Source organism: Artemia franciscana, chromosome 7, assembly GCF_032884065.1.
Source record: "Artemia franciscana chromosome 7, ASM3288406v1, whole genome shotgun sequence".
NCBI lineage: Eukaryota > Metazoa > Arthropoda > Branchiopoda > Anostraca > Artemiidae > Artemia > Artemia franciscana.
This window is the reverse complement of record NC_088869.1, coordinates 59,272,912-59,286,794: the sequence shown is the minus strand read 5'-3', so window position 1 is coordinate 59,286,794 and position 13,883 is coordinate 59,272,912. Positions and strand designations below refer to the sequence as shown.

Here is a 13,883-nt window from a genome sequence, read left to right as displayed (position 1 = left end):
TATAAATCAAAAAGCAGTTTCATATATCAATACATACTCAAAAACAAGACTGTGATGATCTTCATCCGCTGAAAATTCACCATACAACCCTGGAGATCTCTTTATTTGCCAACCGCGTTAAAAGGTGTGGAATTTGCAGCTATTTAAGTCTAAGTGAGTTTATTTTCGGCTCATTCCTTCGGAAAAAATATACCTAAATTCATAAATGAGATCCATCAATACTTAATGCAATGGTTGCAGCTTTCCCGATTAGAAAGGGCTGATTCACTTTAATGCCATAAGTGTAAGAAATCCGTGGAAACAAGGGAACTTCTGGTAGAAGAATGTCTAGCTAGAATTAGACGCTAATTATAGGTTTTTCACGTTTTGAATGTTAAGCTGGGGGACATGCTGAGGAAGGGAAGAAGAACTTAGGGCAAGGGTGTTGTGTCTGTGTTGAAAATTTATCACTCCTCCCCCAGCAGGTTTTATTTTATCCACAGTATAAACATAAAGAAAAATGGTCATACTAATAAATTACTGCAGCTGATAATTATTTCTTTTAGAGGGGATGGGTTGGGTTGGAGGTAATGGGTCTTTCAAACCTGAGCTTCGAACCAGAGTATATGGGTCCGCCCTGCCTTAAAATTGAATTAATTCAAACTAAGGCGATGTTTTTTTAATACCTTTATGAATTAGATGTTTTTCTTTGGAATCTTTGTTTTACAGGGCTGCACAGCTATGGGAGCTTTCCTGGTGCCGTTTTCCTACCTCACAGTTTGGGAAATGACTCATTCTTTACCAGCCGCGACCTTAGCAGGAGTGCTTATTCTTTTAGGTATACTTTTTATCTATCCAGTATAATGATTTATGCTTAATTACTTGATAACCCATATTTGCTTGAATTCAAAATTACCTCGATTCGTGTAACCGAACTAATACTGTTAGTTATAACTAAAAACTATGTTTTAGTTTTTTTTAACATCTTTTGGTCTGTATTGACGTATTTGTCTTTTTTAATCCTTTTTTCTCTCACTCTGCTCTTCTCTTTCCCTCTCTTCTTCTAGTTATCTCTTTCTCCCTCTTCCCCTCTCCATGCTATCAGTTCTATTTAGGTAGAGCCTATTGATATTTGTATTTTGTAATCTGGGTAATAGGTAATTATTTATAGTTTTAAGGTTCAAGTAATTTATAGTTTTAACGCCCAAAATGACTCAGTTCCTTCTTGGACAATAATATAAAAAAGTACGTTGCTCCTCAGTATGCATATCAGAGGGAGAGGGGTCAGAAGGAGATCTCTTCTTTAAAATTAACCTAAGATACCTCACATTTCAGAGGAATTTATAAGTATTGTGCCTAATCATACGCTTTCAGGTCTTATTGGCATTCGAGAGAAGGGGGTCTGGAAAAGGATCTTGTTTAATAAACGCTAGGCTCGGTTTTATTTATGGTTTAATTTTTCTATAAGATCTAACGTGGAAGTGATGAATGAAGAGCAACAGAAAAAAAAATCTGACGAGAATGGGAGAAACCTCTTTCTCTCACCTCACAAGGTACAATTAGGAAGCAAGTTCTTCTTCCCTACCGAGTTTTGTTTGAGATCTGCTGACGTGTTTTAAAAGATGTATTGGAAATAAGAAACCAGGGAGACTTCCTCTTCCCACTTAGAGGTTGAATTTAGTTATGTTGATATTTGACAATCACTGATTCTTTAATTACTGTATAATATGAATGTGATTTTAATGTTTTTTATGCTTTTTTTTACCCTACAGTGGAAATGACGAACAATGATAAAATAAAGATTTCCACCAAGGGTTTAAGGATCCCCCTTCGCCTGCTTGAAAAGGCATTATTAAGACACACACTCTTACTCCCTACTGAATTATGTCGAGATCTCCGATCCTTTTTGAAAAATGACTTAATCACTAGCAATAAGGGATCCTTTTCACCTTCCTTTACTGTCTTCAAATCGGTCCCTAACATTAATTAAATGAAAAAAAACTAGTTTTTTTAACTGTAAGTAAGGAGCGACATTAAAACTTAAAACGAACAGAAACTATTCAGTATATGAAATGGGTTGTCCGCTCTTCAACGTCTTGCTCTTTACGCTAAAGCTTTCAATTGTTTTAAAAAGTAGAATTGTGGCAAAGAGTCAAACTTTAGCGTAAAGAGCGAGACGTTGAAGAGCGGACAACCCATTTCATATACTGAATAATTTCTGTTCGTTTTAAGTTTTAATGTCGCTCCTTACTTACAGTTAAAAAAACTAGTTTTTTTCATTTAATTTCTGAACGTTTTTGAATTAATGCATGTTTGATTTTCGCTCTCCACGATAGGACTTGTCCAATCTTATTGAATTTTTTGTATTGAATCAGATTAACAGATTATTAAAATGAAATTTGCATATTAATTCCTTTTTTGGCTAAATTGCTTTCTCTTAGCTTTGATCAGACGATTTTGAGAAATAAGGGGTGGGGAAGGAGGCCTAGTTGCCCTCCAATTTTTCGGTTACATAAAAAGGCAACTATAACTTTTAGTTTTTAACTAACGTTTCTATTACTGTTTATTACTGTTTTAAAATGTAGAGTTAAGAGAAAAAGTCAAACTTTAGCGTAAAGAGCGGGGTGTTGAGGAGGAAAAGCCCCTTTCATATACGGAGTAATTTCTGTTCGTTTTAAGTTTTACTGTCGCTCCTTACTTGCAGTTAAAAAACTTGTTTTTTTTATTTAATTATCGAAAAGCGCTTGCATTGCTATACACTAGTTTTTGCGACCATTCAATACTTTTCCTATCTGGTATTTCACCTATTCTGAAAAAAAGACAAGATCTGGCTGAATTGTGTATATTATATTTCTGCTATTGTAAGTTTCTGTTTCATTTACCCCGGTCTTATAGGAAAAAGAAAATAATTCGGTATTTCGGGGCTTCTGACGTTATTACTCCTTTGCGGAAGTTAGCCTCAAAATTGGAAAAGGATTAAATTTTTTCTCTGGGCCCCTTCCACCTCTTAGTTCGTTTATTTTCCCGTTAGTTTTCACCTGTTTTCGCTTTATAGTTGTGTTATCTCTTAGCAGTTCTTTCGTTAGTTGAGTTATGGTTGTGGTATATATGTTTTATCGCTCGTATAGTTGTGTTATTTTCAAATTATACTCCATAATAGAGAGGCTCCGAACACCCAGCATTGTATATTAAGCTCTGAATTTGACGTTTTTTTCTAACGTGACCAGATTAGTCCTGCGCCTTGCGCCCTTTTCATTGAATTTTTCTTCCCCCATGACATATTTCTCCAAGGAAAGATCCTCCCACATAGCCCCCTCCCCTCAACCCTACCCCCAAAACCAAAAAAATTCCCCTGAAAACGTCTGTACACTTCCCAATAACCATTATTATATGTAAACACTGGTCGAAGTTTGTAACTTGCAGCCCCTCCCCCAGGGACTGTGGGGGAGTAAGTCATCCCCAAAGACATAGTTATTATGGTTTTCGACTATGCTGAACAAAATGGCTATCTAAAAATTTTGATCCGTTGACTTTGGGAAAAAAATGAGCGTGGGAGAGGGCCTAGATGCCCTCCAATTTTTTTGGTCACTTAAAAAGGACACTAGAACTTTTCATTTCCGTTAGAATGAGCCCTCTTGCGACATTCTGGTACCACTTGGTCGATACGATGACCCCTGGAAAAAAAACAAACAAATAAACACGCACCCGTGATTTGTCTTCTGGCAAAAATACGAAATTCCACATTTTTGTAGATAGGAGCTTTAAACTTCTACAGTAGGGTTCTCTGATACGCTGAATCTGATGGTGTCATTTTCGTTAAGATCCTACGAATTTTAGGGGGTGTTTCCCCCTATTTTCCTAAATAAGGCAAATTTTCTCAGGCTCGTAACTTTTGATGGGTAAGACTAAACTTAATGAAACTTATATATTTAAAATCAGCATTAAAATGCGATTCTTTTGATGTAGCTATTGATATCAAAATTCAATTTTTTAGAATTTTGGTTACTATTGAGCCGGATCGCTCCTTACTACAGTTCGTTACCACGAACTTTATGAAAAGGCATAATTACTACTAGTAACTACTCATTGCAGCACCAAGCCGTCTGCGGCCAACACAGCTACACACGCTCCCCCTCCATCCTAATTTATTCAAAGCCCCCCTCTTTGCATCCTCATAGGAATTTCCCATTTCCCTTAATTTTTTTACAATATCCTCCCATCCCAACCGCGGACAACCTGCTTTCCGTTTTGCCTTAGAGGGTTGGCCGAAAAAGACAATCTTTGGCCATCTGTCTTTCTCCATCCACAGAACGTGACCTATCCATCTCAATCTTTCTCTCATTACAGCTCTAGAAAGTGGGATTGAACTACACTTTGTATAGCCTACTATTTGACATACGGTGAGTCATCTGTGTACCAAAACAGTCCGTAGGCAGTTTCTCTGGAAAATATCTAGCAAATCTTTCTCCATTTTTCGGAGTGCCCCTGCTTCAGAACCATATTTGACCAATGTAGCTTGTTATATTCTAATCCTGGTTCGCAGATTTATCTTCCTATTATTCCATGCTTTTTTCATGCTTTTCTCCCTCCCTCTTTACTTGTAATACTACCAAGGTAAGTGAAGCTGTTCACTTGATCGATCTTTTTGTTACCCAATGTCACTTTTTCATCTTCACTTATTCCTAGCCCTAGCGACTTACTCCTCTTAGTATTAATGTTCAACCCTATTCCAACACCCTAAACTCGCAAAACATCTAAAAGTTTATTCATTTTGCTCACATTTTCATCTAGGGTGCTAAAATCGTCAGTATAAGTCCGTGGAATTTTTCTTCCCCATTTGATTCTGTGTTCTCCCGTTGCCTTTCTTGTGCTCCTCAAGACAAGGTCCATCATAATGATCCAATTAAATGGGAATAGAACACAGCACTGCTTAACTACTGCTTTGATACGAGACCAGCTACTAACCTCATTTCCTACCTCAACCGCAGCAGTGTTATTCTCGTATATAGCACTAATCACTTAATGTATTTGTCTGGTATACCATACAGGGATAAGACCTTCGCTAAAGCTCTGTACTTGCTCATAATCTATGAAACTGAGGACTAACGGTGATTGATGGCTCAGGCACTTCTCTATTATTAACCTAAGAGTGAAAATTTGGTCGACACATCCTCTGCCCTTCCAAAAACCGCACTGTTCTTTTCTTACAACTTTGTTTACAACATCCCTCAGTCTAAAAAGTATCATCATGCTAAGTAATTTTCTACATATAGAGACCAAGCTAATGTCCCTATAATTACCACACTCACTCTTATCATCTTTCTTATTTAAGGGTTTAGTTAAGGTTTTTCTAAAATCGCTAGGTACTTCACCTTTTTCGAAAATCATTCATAATCATCAGTAACTTATTACTAACCTCATAGTCACCATATTTAAGAAACTCATTTACCGCACTATCAGCACTGGGGGTCTTATTATTTTTCAATACTTTTAGTACTGGTACTAATTCTTCCTCACAAAATAAATCTTCCTTCATGTCCAAGGTTTCAGAAACTTTATGATTCTCATATATATCTTTTCCTTTAGCTCTATCCCGGTTTAGCATATTCTCAAAATTTTCTGCCCTTTTCTCTTTAACCCTTTCCTTATCACTAATTGTCGCCCACTTCCTATCTTTAACTTGGACAAGTCGAAATTAAGTACTCCCTCTATATAGTATTGCTTTCGAATTATTTCGATTGGGATTTGACAAAAATCTTCGAGTTATGGTACCTATAATATGCATTCTGTGATTTATCTTGCCTTCCCCCCAAAATTCGCACCAAGTTTTATCCAAATTCAATAATCCCTTCTGGTAAAGATCCTGAATACAGAAATCGAGTGACTTTCTGTTACAAAAGTCTCAATAAGTATGGACCCCAAGATGCTCCCCTAGGTTGAAATCCGATAAGCTCTTCCGCTCAGTACCCTGATGAGAAGAATTTAGGGACTCCCCTTCTTTTCTTCTTCCATAAAGGTTGGATTGTGTCCAGATTCCCAAAAGTCGTAACTAAGACAGTTTCTTATGAAGTTACGTTGCGGTTCTGTATTTTTTCTTTATGTAGATATCGAATTTTGGACACGAAATTTGGTTCTGATCCCATCAAGAAATTAATTCTGGATGGATGCTCAAAAACTCAACTAGAACACTTATTCTTACTTCCACTAAATCTGATCGGGATCCAAATGTGATGTTAATAACTAAAATTTAGGTATTCGCTCCATCCTCTATAGAGGTTAGGTTGGTTGTCGGTCTTTAACAAACTTAACTCGGACATTTGCTCTTAGTTTCTATGATTTCGGTCGAGATATTTGCTAGTTCTTCTGATAGGTGTCCTAATAGTAAGAATTTAAGCCCCCCTCTGTCCTCAACACCCCAAAGAAGCAACTAAGACACTACACGTTACTGTGTATCACGTCTTTTTTTAGGCTTGACCGCCACTTCTGACAGTTATGCGAAATAAATGATTCCAGAAACCTCACCTCTATTCCCTCACTTATCCATGTTGAATTGATGCTGCACTTAACTCCATGCTATGCAAAAGTCTGATATTATATGATCCTTAAAAAATTCATTTTCGGAACTAAGATGGTTTTGCTTTGCTTTCTATTCAACACTAAATAAAAAAGAAATCTTTTTAAGTGAAATTAAATTGTAAGTAAAGAGCGACCGTGCCAATAGTAACTGAAACTATAGCAGGATTTTTGTTATGTAATCACCATTTTCTTTCTTTGTTATGTATTCTTAAGCCTCTTTGTTTTGCATTCATGTCTAATCTTTATATACCAATGCTTCCAGACTGATAATCATTCCTTCGTACACATACACAAGGGATGCGCAACTGACAGGTTACTTGAATTTGTCTATTCAGTAATTAAAACTGTCATTTTCACACAAAAACAACTTTATTATTGGCTTCCATAATTTCCTTTAAGCAATTTTAATTTGACTACAAGGATTTTTTGTTTACTACAAATATGTTTCAATTCAAAGTGGTAAAAGTACCGCCATACTAAGAATAGAGCAAATATGTCCAACATTGTTATATTGTGTAAATTGTTATATTGTTATATTATATTTGTTATATATTGTGGTGTAATGTGCGATTAAAGCAACTAAGCCTTGCTGATTTTCCTAGGACATCGATTTCTATGACTTTTTCCTATGACCTAACAAGCTACAACAGTAACAACAAAGTCTTTCTGTCAATTTTTTCAGTTAATTGTTTTCCATTGGAAAATTTGAGCTTAATTCCAAGGATTTTTTGTCTACTACAAATATGTTCCAATTCAAAGTGGTAAAAGTACCGCCATACTAAGAATAGAGCAAATATGTCCAACATTGTTATATTGTGTACATTGTTATATTGTTACATTGTTATATTATATTTGTTATATATTGTGGTGTAATGTGCGATTAAAGCAACTAAGCCTTGCTGATTTTCCTAGGACATCGATTTCTATGACTTTTTCCTATGACCTAACAAGCTACAACAGTAACAACAAAGTCTTTCCGTCAATTTTTTCAGTTAATTGTTTTCCATTGGCAAATTTGAGATTAATTCCAAGAATTGGGCAATTACAATTCAATACGATTATTTTGTATCTTAGAAAGTCGATTACAGTTAAATTGGAAAACGCAAAATCAATTGCAGCCTTTCGGTTGTTTGATTAATCGAGCCTATCCATGCATAGAGCAATAATCATATTAAAATTTATTTTCTTCTGATCCTTTTAAATAAAAAAAAAAAAAATGTTGAGAAATTGTTTTATTCAGGAATTTGGGATTGGTATAAATTAAGTAAAAATTCAATGAGACTAAACTTAATCCAAGGGATCATGTTGGATATTATATTTGTTATTAATGATTTAAAAACCGTAACTTTTTAGCTTAAACCGTAAAGTAATGAAATTAAACTGAACCAAATGTAAAAGTCATGGCGGATCTTATATTTGTAATTAGTGACTTCAAAACCACATTTTAAATCGTAGCAGTTCAACTGCAATAGCATACTCTAGATTTTAGGAATAGTTTAGAACTTCAAATGTGAAATTTGGCACTGTATTTCGTTTTTTAGCCTTTCTCTCCCCCTAGCGCTTAAAAATGATTTTTAATTTATTTTAACATGAAGTTAAGGTCCTATATTTACTTTTAAGTAGTAAAGAAGGACTTTTATTTCAGGAATACTTATCCTTCCCAATCTGATTTTTTCAGATTGTTTCTATGTTTCATATAGAAACATTATGTTTTGTTTCATCCCTGTCTAAGAATGATACAATTTTTTTTTGTCTCTTGTGGCTTAATGTTAAAATATTTGCATGCTTATGAAATTAATATTAATCAAACGAATTATTACCGTGGGATTTCATTGTGTTCATTTTGACATTTTTCACCAAGGGGTGAAAAATTATGTTTTGTTTTGTTTCTCCCTGTCTAAGAATGATACAAATTTTTTTGTCTCTTGTGGCTTAATTTGAAAATATTTGCATGTTTATGAAATTAATATTAATCAAACGAATTATTAACGTGGGATTTCATTCTGTTCATTTTGACATTTTTCACCAAGGGATGAAAAATTATGTTTTGTTTTGTTTCTCCCTGTCTAAGAATGATACAAATTTTTTTGTCTCTTGTGGCTTAATTTGAAAACATTTGCATGTTAATGAAATTAATATTAATCAAACGAATTATTACCGTGGGATTTCATTGTGTTCATTTTGACATTTTTCACCAAGGGGTGAAAAATTATGTTTTGTTTTGTTTCTCCCTGTCTAAGAATGATATACATTTTTTTGTCTCTGGTGGCTTAATTTGAAAGTATTTGCATGTTTATGAAATTAATATTAATCAAACGAATTATTACCGTGGGATTTCATTGTGTTCATTTTGACATTTTTCACCAAGGGGTGAAAAAATATGTTTTATTTTGTTTCTCCCTGTCTAAGAATGATACAAATTTTTTTGTCTCTTGAGGCTTAAAGTGAAAATATTTGCATGTTTATGAAATTAATATTAATCAAACGAATTATTACCGTGGGATTTCATTGTGTTTATTGTGTCTTTAAAATGCAAGTGCATAATCGTTGTGGCCTTTTCTATCGTTGCTCCACTAACTCTTTGTAATTCATTTAAGAACTACTAGAATCAAGTAAAATTCTTCTCCCAGAACAAATTCTGGGCCTTACAACTACCCGCCCCCTTTCTTTTAGCAGTTTTTTGGTACACCCTTTTCCATGGTAGTAGTGCTTCTACAATACAAGTTTGTCGCAGTGTTGCGTTGCATAAGTTCAATACACCGTAAAACAGTTTCTTTTTTTTGCTTTCTCTTTAGATTACCCCGGTCATTCGGTGTATCAGTATCTAGCTATCTGTCCTGTGTCCATTTACACTCCAACAGTCTCCTTCTTGAACTCACTACAAATGTGCATTCAAGATAAGCCAGGGACGCCCTTGTATGTGAAGACTCCTACTTGGAAATATACTTTAGTTGGGTCAGTTGTAATGGTCCAATAAATTTTTTTCGGTCCAATTCCAAGATCCAACTTTATTTTTGAATCTTTTTCTTTGATACAAAACATTTTGAAATGAAGTTGCACATAAAATTTTCACTCTAATTGACTTTTTTTTATAGATCATGGGCTTCTTACCTTGAATCGTTACATATTACTGGATCCCATTCTTCTTTTCTTTATTTCTGCCACAGTCTACGGCATGGTAAAAACTCATTCTTTCCGTGACAGGTAAGTCCTATACATGTCGAAAGTAAAACTAAGCTGGCTGTGTGCATATATGAATATGTGTTGTGTGTTGTACGGCATATGTCCCTAAGCAATTGTTTCTAGCCCCCGCCCCTGAAATTTCAAGATTGTACCTATTCATATAATTTGCCGGTTTTCTACTCTTTTAGATAAATTAGCTTCAGCTCCTCCTCACCAAAAATGCCTACATTAATGCCTACCTAGCGAAATTTAGTGTAAGGCCCTTTTCTTGTCAACCGACTTTGATTAGAGGAATACTGCTTGTCCGTATTATATAAGTCCGCCAAAAGCATGGCCATCAAGCTTTGTCAGATTAAAATTCGCGTCAGGTCTAGACTTAAAAACCAGTCCCATTTGTCAACTTTTAAAATAGACTGCTATTTTAAACTCTGACTTGGATTAGTTGTATTGCTTGTGTATACCGCTATATTTTTGTTTCATTCACAAATTGCAATTCTGGTGAAACTAGGGTGTTAGCTGCCGGAGTAGCTGGTTTGCCTCGCCATCAAAAAAAGAGAATACACACCTCTATTGCTCTTTAGATAGTGATAGTAACGTACGACAAGAATGGCATTATTGAAAGCCATTAAGTTTTATATTTGACCATTCCCCCACCCCCTTCTAAAACACATGTATTTTTTTATTTAAGAACTTCTTGGGTATGAACTTGAGTCTTTTACTTTCAAGGCAAGTCTCGGGACCAAAAGCAACCATATTCACCGTATATTTACAGTTTTACAGGATTAAATATTTACATACACCGTGTTACGGTGTATGTTTATACTGTATGCATACACCATATATATATAAATTTTTCAGCACGTGCATTTGTCTCTTGAGCTTTAGAACACTAAAACTCAAACTATTTTTATTTGAAGCCAAAAGCATTTTTTCACATAGGAAGCTTGTACATTACCTTATATAAATAGCAAAAATTGATTTGCCAAAAACAGGGACATTTTATTAATTAGTTATAGGGATTGAATGAAAACTATTAGTAGTAGTAGTAGTAGTAGTAGAACAATTTTATTAGAAAAAAACATTTCTTAATCAATAGCACAACATAAGCGAAGCTTGCGAGGCTGTGCTAAATTCAAAGAAAAAAAGAGACAATATGGAGAATAAGAAGTTATGGAGAATGAGACCATATACCGAGATCAACAAAAAACAAAAAAACATAAACAATACGAGGTATATAAAATTTAGAAGTATATAAAATTTTGTAAATAAAAGCGAGAAAATTGTGTTAAAAAGTATTGTAAATACATTTTTTGGAACTGAAGACAGGTTCTATTGCTAAAGAAGGTGCAAAACACGCCGAGAAAAATTTGGACACCTAGCTCTCAATGTTTTGGCCTGTAACTGAAAATTAAGTCCAATTTTTTGTATTTAGTCTGTAATATAATATAAACTTATATAAATATAAGCTTATTTAGTCTATTTGAGCATTTAACTCTATTTGAATTATTATTAACCAAAGAAACATGCAAAAATTAAACACAGACACATGCACGAAGTATTTCGGCAAATTGGTCTGTCCCATCGACCCTTTGTTTATTAGACCTTCTATTCTGCAGTATTTGTAAAGGTTGAGCATTTGTTCTTGCTTGTGCCTCGTTCTGTCTTACTTATCTTTCTATCTCGCTTTCTTTCATATAAGTTATTTGCACATCGCCACAGAAAAAACACACCCAAAAATTATAATTTATTAGTTATAACTTGCTATTGGCGCACGAGCGCATAAAAAATTGGTAAAATTATTGAAACAGGAATTAGGCGCCCCCACCAAAAAAGTTTAAAAATCCCTCAAAATTCCTCTAACCAAAGAGAGTTGAGTATTTAAACAGCCTTGAAAATTTACAATATAAAGTCATATTTAGACGGTCTTTTTTCAGGCCATTTTCTCTATCATGGTTTTGCTGGATGTCTTTTACAGGCATTATGATGACAGGGGCTTTAAGTGTCAAGTTTGTTGGCCTATTTGCTGTGGTTCTTGTTGGCCTTCATGCCATAACGGACTTATGGGATATTTTGGGAGATCTTAGCAAGCCTGTGGTAAGTTTTGTTTCAGTATTTACAATGAATCTTTAGCGATAGTTTTAGGAGTTGAGAAGAGTATAAATAAAGAGATAAGATATTTTGTTGAAGTAGGAGTAGGTATAATGAGTATTAAAATAGATGTCGCCACTTTTTCATGTTATTTTATTGCATAAACAAGCATGATTATCAGTGTTCAGTTTTTCCTTCCAAATTAGTCTTCTTTTCATCTTAAATTTCATCCATAAACCTCTAGTCCAAAAAAAATTTCAGCCTCCTTGGCACTTATATTGAAGATATATAAAAAATTGCTTGCCTTGACATGATAAATACTTTTTTTTTTGGAAGCCAGTTTGACTAAGTCCATATTGAAGTGTACCACAGACTTTTATATCTGCGTAAGTCAGCACCAGAAACCAGGTGACCCCGAAAAATATTTGTTTTTTTATCTTCAGGTTTCAAAACGCTATGTATGTACAAACAAGCAACTGGGCTATCCAGGTTTTATAAAAGCAGCGATTACCTATACATTCACTTTCGCTCACTATGTTATACTGAGCGAAATATCAAATGCCTTTTCAGGAGCCAGTTCGACTAAGTCCGTGCTTAATTGGTTTTTTTTTTGGGGGGGGGAGAAGAGGGATACCTTTTGAAAACCTGAAGTATGTATACTGCGCTTTGCAGGTTTTGAATAATTGGTGTATAAATGAGCAGCTAATACTGATAGTAAAACTGTATACACTCTTCGAAATATCAACTATACTTTAAGATGCGAAATGACTAAATACTTTGTCAGAAGCCAGTTTGACTAAGTCCCTACTAAAAGTGCGCATAAAAGCCTTCTATCTGTATTAGCAAATACTAGGTTTTTTTTTTTCTTCTTTTTTTTTTATAGCAGATAACCATCCTATTAGATAGTGAATGGATTAGAATGATAGCGAATTTTATTTATTTGAATTTCTGGTGGAGAGGTGGAGCATTCTCTCGTTAGGTTTTATTTCAGCCAATGATGCCATTTATGCTTTTATGTTAGTAAATTATTTTTTTACTGATAGCTATTATCAGGCATTAACCAAAAAACAAAAGCAAAAGAAAACTGGATATCGAGTTTGGACATGCTTTTTTTGTAGATGGCAGGAATAGTCTTCAGTTGACATCTATTTTTTTTTGCCATAATTCAGGAACTGTCTTGCAATTGCCACTTGTGACTTATTTTTACGCTCAGATTTGGAGATAAAGTAAATATCTTTCAATAACATATAATAGTATGTTATGTAAAATGTACATCAACGCTACCTAATATACATTAAATATTATATACAATATGATACAACTATAATAATAATACAATGCACAATAGTCCGCTATGTACTACATACAACAGCACTGCCTAATATACAGTAACAGTATTCGACATACAGTGTACAACTGTTATAATAATGCAACGCACTTTAGTCCACTATGTACAATATATAACAGCGCTATTTAATATATATTAACAGAATTCTATATATATATATATATATATATATATATACAATTGTAGTAATAACATGATTTACAATAGTTTGTGTGTAAAATATACAATAGCACTGCCTGATGTGCAATGAGAATTGTCGATATACAGTAATATACAACTGTAGTAATAACATAATTTACAATAGTTTGTGTATAAAATATACAATTGCACTACCTGATGTGCAATGAGAATTGTCCATATACAGTAATATACAATTGTAGTAATAAAATAATTTACAATAGTTTGTGTATAAAATATACAATAGCACTGCCTGATGTGCAATGAAAATTGTCCATATACAGTAATATACAATTACATTATAATTACATACAATACATTATAGACAATAGTCCGCTAGATACAATATAAAACAGCACTGCCTAATGTACAATATCAGTGGTCCATATACAATATAATATAATATACAATTGTAAAATAAAAACGATATAGAATAGTCCGAAAGTAAAACAGTTCAAAATAGGGATGAAACATTTTATTGACAGTTGAATAGATATAAATTATTTAATGATATTTTATTCATGTTATTTAG

At 33.9% G+C, this 13,883-nt stretch overlaps 1 protein-coding gene across 1 annotated transcript in view; it reads left to right on the top strand.

Moving 5' to 3' along the window:
- LOC136029741 (protein O-mannosyl-transferase 2-like) overlaps positions 1 to 13,883 on the top strand; it is a 98,596-nt gene that overhangs the window by 20,836 nt on the left and 63,877 nt on the right. The window contains exons 5-7 of the mRNA XM_065708247.1: positions 709 to 817; positions 9,651 to 9,759; positions 11,673 to 11,832. Coding sequence (XP_065564319.1) covers positions 709 to 817; positions 9,651 to 9,759; positions 11,673 to 11,832 — 378 coding nt within the window. The remainder of the gene's footprint in view (positions 1 to 708; positions 818 to 9,650; positions 9,760 to 11,672; positions 11,833 to 13,883) is intronic.